The following is an 8,006-nucleotide window of genomic DNA, read 5'->3' on the forward strand; positions in this document are numbered from 1 at the left end:
CCCAGCCCCTGAAATCCCCGCACCACTCTGCCCCTCCTTCCTGACCTGTCGCCCCGCCCACAGCATCAGCTACATCATCGGGAAGGACACCTGGGTGGAGCCGTGGCCCGAGGCGGAAGAATGCCAGGACGAGGAGAACCAGAAGCAGTGCCAGGACCTGGGCGCCTTCACCGAGAGCATGGTGGTCTTCGGCTGCCCCAACTGACCACGCCCCTCCCCTCCCCCAATAAAGCTTTAGCCCTGTGTCCTCCGGTTCCGAAGGCTGAAGTTCTTGGAGAAGAAAAGAGGCACTGTGACACGGCCCCAGCTCCAGCCACCCTGCGTCTCCCTGCCCTCCGTCTTCACCCTGTCCATCCGCTGCTTGCTGCCCCTTCACCCTCTTCTCACAGCCGGCTCACCTGTTTATCTTTTTTTGTCTCTCCCGGGGATCAAACCGGGGACCTCGTGCTTGCGAGGCAGGTGCGGCGCCACCGAGTCACAGCCTTCCTCTGTTTCTTTTTCTCTCTCTCCCTCTCTCTCACCTGTTTCTTAAATGACAGCCTGGTCTTAACGTGATCTGTCTGCGCCCTCCGCTGTGTCTGGGTCGTCACCTGGCCTACCGCATCTCTCTTCCCCTATCAGCTGGCCTGTAACTTCTGTAATTCTCCCGTGGATTGAACCTAGGTCCTTCACAATGGGCTGCATGCCCAGCCCTTTTTATTTTTTAAGTCGCTAAGTTGCCCAGGCTGAGCCGAAACTTGCGATCCTCCTGCCTCGACTTCTCAGAGAGCTGGCGCGGCTTCTTACCCGTCTTCTGACCTGCACGCCTACCCGTGGCCCCAGCAGGACCCTAAGTCCTGCTCTGCCTCCTCCCCTAAGCCCTCCGACTCCCCGCGGGTCCTGGTGTGCCTGCCCTTCCTCTGCAGCGCCCTTTCGCTGGGTTTCCTCCCCGCCCTGCCTTCCCCCTGCGCCGCTCCCGGTTCACCTGGCATCATCACGCGGGCGACCACGGATGCGGGGGGCGCAGGGGGCGCAGGGGGCGGCAGACCTACTTCCGCTGATGCCTGGAGGGGAAGATGAGTCAGCAGCGGGGAGGGCGAGGGTGTCTGCGGTGGCACCACCAGCAGCCTGCGTAGGAGGAGCCGGGAGCCCCCGCGGCAACCAGTGCTGCTGGCAGGGAGGGGTCGTCCTGCAGGAGGGAGGTCGGTCGGTTGGTTGGTTGCTTGGCTTTTTGAGACAGGGTCTTACTAATTTGCCCAGATCGGCTTGGAACTTGTGATCTGGATTCAGCCTCCCAGAGTGCCGACCTGACAGGTGTGAATCCCCACACGTGGCTGGAGAGTGCATCTTCTAAAGGCACCTTATGGTCCCTAGGAGTCTGGGAGCATGCAGGGTCTGGAAGGGGACCCAGGCTTCTGGCTGGGAATGAGGTCATGGGGAAGCCCCACCCCCCTTGCGGGAAAGTCAGGGGGCACAATGCCTTCCCCTAAGACCCCCAGGCCCTGGAAAGCCCCACCTTCCGGCTCCGGAGCGTAGGGAACAGTAAGTCCTCACCCACCCCTAGTTTCTGCAGCCCCCAAATGCCACCGGCTCCTGTCCAGGGAAGCCCCCAAATACTTCACTCTCCATTCCTCCTGGGGTATTCCCCCACCGCCAGATCCCCCCCACACCACCTTCATGTCCTCTCTTCTCTGATTTGGGATTCATTACATCAATTCTTTCACAGGCAGGGGCCTCTGGGGGTTTTGGGTTGTGAGTTCATCCATCTGTAGCTCTGTGTTACGGCCATCATAGACAGGAGCTTAACCTGAAATTGTAATAGGGGAACAGAAAACAACGCTTACAACAGCGTGGAAGCTGGGTGAGATGGTGCCTCCCTCTCTCTAATCCCACTACCCAGGAGGCTGAGGCAGGAGGATCACAAGTTCAAGTCAGACCGGGCAACTTAGCAAAAGCCTGTCTCAAAATCCAAATCCAAAGGGCTGGGGATGCAGCTCAGTGGTACCACACATGCCCAGCATGTGAAGCCTCTGTGCTTAACCCCCAGCGATTCGAAACTAAATGAATGAATCCGTATTTTTAGATGAGATTGGGCGTGTTCAGGGTGGTATGGCCGCAGACATGAATGCGTATGTTTAAAGGCAGATGGAATTGATTTCACATAGGGTGTTTAGGAAAAGCGGGGAGGGGGTGGCTTCAGAAAGCTCCCCCAGGTGTCTGGATCAGGTCCCCCATGTGCAGAGCAGCCTGCATCTCTCTCTCCTCTCTCTCTCTCTCTCTCTCTCTCTCTCTCTCTCTCTCTCTCATAGGTGCCCTGAAAGAGCCACCTTGGGAGACTGCTCCTGGCTTTGAGATGCTGGACAAGACTGACACAGGGTTGTAGGACTAAGACCCGTGCAGACCGAGCTGCAGCCCCCTGGATGTCCATTGCTATCCCAGGCCACCTTTGAGGGCTCTGAGGACGGTCCTCATGGAGCCAGGGAGGACACGGAGGGCATGTAGGTGACAGAGGCACCGTGTCCGGCAGCTGGATTGGGACTGACTCACCCAAGGGGGCCAGGCAGGTTGGAGGGGCTGAAGGGACCCAGTGTCAGCTTCCTCCTTTACTCCAGGGTCACCCAACCCCAGCAAGTGTTTCTCTGTGCCCTGCACAGGCCCTGGGCAGCAGTGAGGCCTGGGCACCAGGGATGGCATGGGGACAGGGGTCCTAACCTCAGTAAGTGGCGGCCCCTGAGCGTTTCCGCGACTATACAGAAAGAGGGGCAGCTGGATTTGGCCCACAGCTGTGATCTGCTGGCCGCCGTCCTCTCAGTGGGAAGTTAATAGGAGATTTGAAGCCACAGGGTGACCCTGGCTGCCTTGGGGGTTTAAATAGCACACGCCTGTCATCACAGCACTCTGGGAGGCTGAGGCAGGAGGGTTGTACGTTTGACCCCCGTCTGGACAACTTAACAACTTAGCATGAACCTGTCTCAAAAGAAAAAATAAAAAGGACGGAGGATGTAGCTCAGTGCAAAGGTCTTGGGTTCCGTCCTCAGTAACACATACACACACACACACACACATAAAAATAAAGAGGAGAAAAGATTTATGTGGGCTCACGGTTTCAGAGGTTTACGGCTCTTGGCCAGGTGGCTCTTGGGTCTGTGATGAGGTTGAACATCAGGGCAGAAGTGTGGCAGAACAAAGTTCCTCATCTCACAGGGACCTGGGAACCAGGCGAGGCACAGGGCCACCCGCAACCCCAGCTCTGAAGAGGCTGAGACAGGAGTGTCTCGCTTTGAGCCCGATGGTTTAGGTAGACCTTGTTTCCAAATTCAAAATCAAAAGAAAGGCTGGGAGTGCGGCGCAGCGCGAAGGCCCTGGAGTCAATCCGCAGTACCAAAATAAATTTTGGAAAAACTGAAGGATACGTGCAAGGACCCACACACGTGTGCACTTGTACATGATCCTACACACCTGAACACGACACAAGCGCACGCACCTGCGTGCACACGTAAGCACACACAAACACACTCACCACATCTGCACGACCCTGTGCTGTGCACCTGCTTATGAGCACACACGCGCGCCTACCATGTATGCACACCGGAGTGCACACGGACACACGTGTGTGCATGCTCACGCTCACACTCCCACGGTGCGCCCACACAGACACAGGTGCTCACCCACAACGCCTCTCTTCCTCTCGAATGCCCCACCGCCCCATCCCCATAGAAACAGTGCCTACTCTTTTCTTCTTCATCCAGTCCACGTCCCCGTCCCCTGGGCAGGACCGAGCTGCAGCCCGCTTGCGTCTGTCCCGTTCCCCGCTGTGTCCCCAGAGCAGCAATGGGAAACCTTTGGGCTGAGGGAACCCAGCAGCTGCGGCCGCCCCTCTCCCGTCCCCACCCGAGTCACATTCTCAGGTGGCTCTGGAAAGTGTGAGAGGTTTATGAGTGAGAGTGACACACTGAGGGGCCCTGGTGGGGCGACAGGAAGGAGAGCAGGCTGCATGGGGAAAGGGGAGGGGCTGAACCCCAGCTCTAAAAGCGGCTGTGGGGCACACGGGCGCCTTCTGCAGCCTGCAGAGCCCAGAGAGTTGGGCAATTGTGGTTTCCTCTGAGCCCTAGAGCTCAGGCGCCTGGGGCCTCGTCTGTGGGGCATGGAGGAGACGGTGGTGCAGCCCTCGGTGTTCGTGGTGGACGGACAGACGGACATCCCATTCAGGAGGCTGGGGCCGAGGCGCGGGAGACACTGCTGCAACCTTGCCCGGGTGGGTCTGGGGGTCCTGCTGCTGCTCCTGGGGGCTGCGCTGGCTGCGCAGGCCTGTTTCCTGCTGCAGCTGTACTGGCGTCTAGAGGACGTAGTCGCCCGCCTGCCGGTGAGTAGGGCCTAGGGCTGGCCCTGGGGGTCTGCCGTGGCATTATGTCCCCGTGTGTCCATGTGTCCGTGTGTTTGAAGGACAGACAGAGGACCTCCAGCCTGACGCCTGAGCTGCTGCGGCCAGTCCAGCCTGTCTGGACCTCAGTCTCCTCATCTATAAAATGGGGTTGACGATAACAGTGGCTACCATCCTGTTACAGGGGTCATCCCAGCACTCTGGGAGGCTGAGGCAGGGCGATCCCAAGTTCCACCCCAGCCCGGGCAACTTAGTGGCTTAGGGAGATCCCATCTCAAAAATAAAAGGGATTGGGAATGGAGCTCAGGGGAAGGCCCTGGGTTTAATCTGTTACTACTGCAGAGAGAGAGGAGAGAGAGAGAGAGAGAGAGAGAGGGAGAAGGAGTGGCCTCTTCCTACAGAGTGAAGTGTGATTGGGGTGCGCAGGGTGCTGGGCAGTGGCTGACTCGAGGCAAGTGCTTAACCATTCAAGGCAAGGTCCAGATGTTGCTGTCGTTATTAACTGTGCCCTCCTGGGCCCGGCACTGTGATTCTTGCTATGTGAACGGCCTTCCTGGTGCACTGTCACATGCCACGGCTGAGCCTGTGTATGTCCCATGATGTGCACAAGTGGCCTGGCCTTTTGCTGTCCTGGTCACCGTGTCTCCTTGTGCCCAGTCCCAGTTCCCACGTGTCCAGAGCATGGGTCCCACGTGCCCACATACTCACCTGTCACAGCCCGAGTGCTGACGTGTGTATCTCTGTCTCTGGGTCTCCGCACCCATGTGCCTGGGCGCCTGCATCCATCCACAAGTGTGCTTTCCGTGTGTCACTAGGGTCGGGTCTGAGCCCAAGTCACACATCCAAACTGGCATCTGTGTGTCCAGCCATCTGGGTGCCTGTGTATTTCCAAAACCCAAATCCTAAATCTGGACACTTAAATGTGGTAAATCAATCTGAAACTTTTTGAGCACGGACATGACACTCAAAAATTTTAGACTTTGAGCTGGGTGCAGTGGTACACACCTGTCACCTCAGCCCTCTGGGAGGCTGAGGCAGGAGGATTGCAAGTTCCAGCCCAGTTGGAGCCACTGAATGTCTTAGCAAGACCTTGTCTCGGAATGTAAACATTTTAAAAGGGCTGGAGATATAGCTCAGTGTGAATGCCCTGGGTTCAATCTCCAGTACTGCCAAAAAAAACACAAAAGTGTCATTTTAGGACCATTTTGGATTTGGGATTTTTCAGATGAGGGGTGCTCAAGCGGTAAAGTGGTAAAATCTATACAGATGTTTCCCAATCCCCAGGACAAATCTGAAATATTTCTGGTCCCAAGCATTTTGGATAAAAGTCTTCAATCAACCTTTATTACTTTGTGTGTGTGTGTGTGTGTGTGTGTGTGTGTGTGTGTGTGTGTGTGGTAGTGGGGATCGAACTCGGGTCCTTGCGACTGAGCTAAATCCCCAGCCCTTTTATTACTCAATAAGCATTTCCCACGGGCTGTAACAGGCTTTACACATGGTAATTCGTTAAATCCAAGGCAGGCAGTACTCACTCCGCTTCCACAGAGACGCGGAATGGTGTGGAGGCTGCCGAGAGCCCGTGTGCGCCCCGCGCTTGGGGCTCAGCGCGTGCGCCGGAGGGCGGCGACTGAGCTAAATCCCCAGCCCTTTTATTACTCAATAAGCATTTCCCACGGGCTGTAACAGGCTTTACACATGGTAATTCGTTAAATCCAAGGCAGGCAGTACTCACTCCGCTTCCACAGAGACGCGGAATGGTGTGGAGGCTGCCGAGAGCCCGTGTGCGCCCCGCGCTTGGGGCTCAGCGCGTGCGCCGGAGGGCGGGGTGTAAGGTCCTCACCGTGGGCTCCTTCTGCATTGTAGGACCAAGGCGCAGGATCCTGGGAGAAGTCTATGCAAGGTGAGGCAGTCCGGGCCCCCAAGGAGGAGCGGCGCGGTTCCCACGCTCCCCCCGCCCCCTCGGCCCGTTGCTCAATTCCGTGGCGGTGGAGCAACGTCCAAGCCCACGGGCGCCCCTCCCCACGCCTCCTGCCTCAGAAGCGGAAGTTTGGGTCTCTCCGGAAGGGGTGTGGCAGACGCTGGAGGTCCAGACGTGACCCCTTGGGGGGGCTGACCCTTTCCCTTTATTGTCTTTGTCTCTGACCTCTGACCCTCTCTCCCCAGAGCGGAGATCCCGCCAGACCAACCCGGCAGCGCACCTTACAGGTGAGAGCGCCCCCCACCGCAGGGGCCGGGGCAGGGGTCCTGGGGACCCGGTAATGCCTGGTGGGCAGAGCATTCAGTCCCTCACTCAGTCCGCATTGTAAGGCTGGGGATTTAGCTCAGCGGTTCCACAGCCCGCCGCGCAAGGTCCGGAGTTCAAGTCCCCCCACCCCGCCCCAAAAAGCAATGTGGTCTAAAAGTATGGTGGACGTTAAAAATGTTTTTTAAATGTATTACAGTCAAAGACAAACGGCCACACCTCTCAAAACCTTCCTGCTGGTTGCAAACACACCTTTCGCATTGTTCTTGTCCCTTTCTAAAAGAGCTCCAGAGTCCTCTTTCGAGAGAGCGTCTTTTCTTTAGTTGTGCTGTTAGGGCTGCCTCCATGTCCGGAATCCATTCACAATGTTCACCTTTCTTTCATGCTCACTTTGACTTTGGGGAAGAGCCAGAGTCCCATGGTGCCAGGTCCAGTGTATAAAAGGTGGACGAGGACGCCGTCGTGTTTTTCTGAGCCTTTCCATGGGATTGGTCTCCGCAGCAGGATTCACTGTGCTTTTAATCCCATCTTGTAAAGATAATCATGACAGAAGACTCCAAAACTGCTTCAGAAAGTGGCCTGAACAATGGGGTGTGTGCGCTTAAAGTGGGGGGGGGCTTGAAAAGGGTTAATGACAATGTGTCTTTTACTGTAATATACTTTTAAATTTTAGGAGTTGCCTGGCACACACAGGCTGGTGGCTATAAAAACGAGTCCCTGTTAGCCATATGTGGTGGTGCACACCTGTAATCCCAGCACTCGGGAGGCTGAGGCAGGAGGATCGCTGTGAGTTCGAGACCAGCCTGGGCTACATAGTGAGTTCCAGGTCAGTCTCAACTACATAGTGAGACCCTGTCTCAAAAAAACAACAACAAAATACTAGTCCCTGTTATTTATGGGGGACACATCCCAAGACCCCCAGAAACACAGAGAGTAACAAGTCCTGTGTATACTATGTTTTTCCTACGCATACAGACCCACGATGAAGTTTAACTTATAAATTAGGCACAGGGAGAGATTAACAAAATAGGGCAATCACATCACTACCCGGCCGTACAAGTTATTTAAAACACTAATTGTTTGATGTGGAACTTTCCATTTAATATTTCTGTAGCACGGTGAGCCCGTGGCATCTGAAACCATGCAAAATGAAACCACAAATAAGGAGGGACTAATTTTATTTAAACCCCTCTCCAGTGCTTCCTGTGCCTCACCCTAGGACCTGCGTTTCCCCCATCTGCAAAGGAATACAGTGAATGTATCCGTATGCTCAGCCTAGCACAGAAGCAGAGGGTCACACAGCAAGGAGACAGGGAGCTGATCAGTTTCTCTCTCTCTCTCTCTCTCTCTCTCTCTCTCTCTCTCTCTCTCTCTCTCCCCCCCGCGCGCGCGCCCACTCCCGCC

At 56.0% G+C, this 8,006-nt stretch overlaps 2 protein-coding genes across 2 annotated transcripts in view; both read left to right on the forward strand.

The window, feature by feature from the left end:
* The window catches only part of C3 (complement C3), a 23,154-nt gene extending 22,907 nt beyond the window's left edge, over nucleotides 1–247 (forward strand). The window contains 1 exon segment of the mRNA XM_019209066.1: nucleotides 64–247. Within this exon segment, the coding sequence (XP_019064611.1) occupies nucleotides 64–205 (142 nt within the window). The 3' untranslated portion in view covers nucleotides 206–247.
* A 3,821-nt stretch (nucleotides 248–4,068) lies between these two features.
* Tnfsf14 (TNF superfamily member 14) overlaps nucleotides 4,069–8,006 on the forward strand; it is a 6,087-nt gene continuing 2,149 nt past the window's right edge. Inside the window, exons 1-4 of the mRNA XM_010634758.2 lie at nucleotides 4,069–4,342; nucleotides 6,224–6,260; nucleotides 6,524–6,573; nucleotides 6,643–6,653. Of these exons, the coding sequence (XP_010633060.1) occupies nucleotides 4,124–4,342; nucleotides 6,224–6,260; nucleotides 6,524–6,573; nucleotides 6,643–6,653 (317 nt within the window). The 5' untranslated portion in view covers nucleotides 4,069–4,123. The remainder of the gene's footprint in view (nucleotides 4,343–6,223; nucleotides 6,261–6,523; nucleotides 6,574–6,642; nucleotides 6,654–8,006) is intronic.

Source organism: Fukomys damarensis, unplaced genomic scaffold, assembly GCF_012274545.1.
Source record: "Fukomys damarensis isolate Sample0158 unplaced genomic scaffold, DMR_v1.0_HiC HiC_scaffold_37, whole genome shotgun sequence".
Lineage (NCBI taxonomy): Eukaryota > Metazoa > Chordata > Mammalia > Rodentia > Bathyergidae > Fukomys > Fukomys damarensis.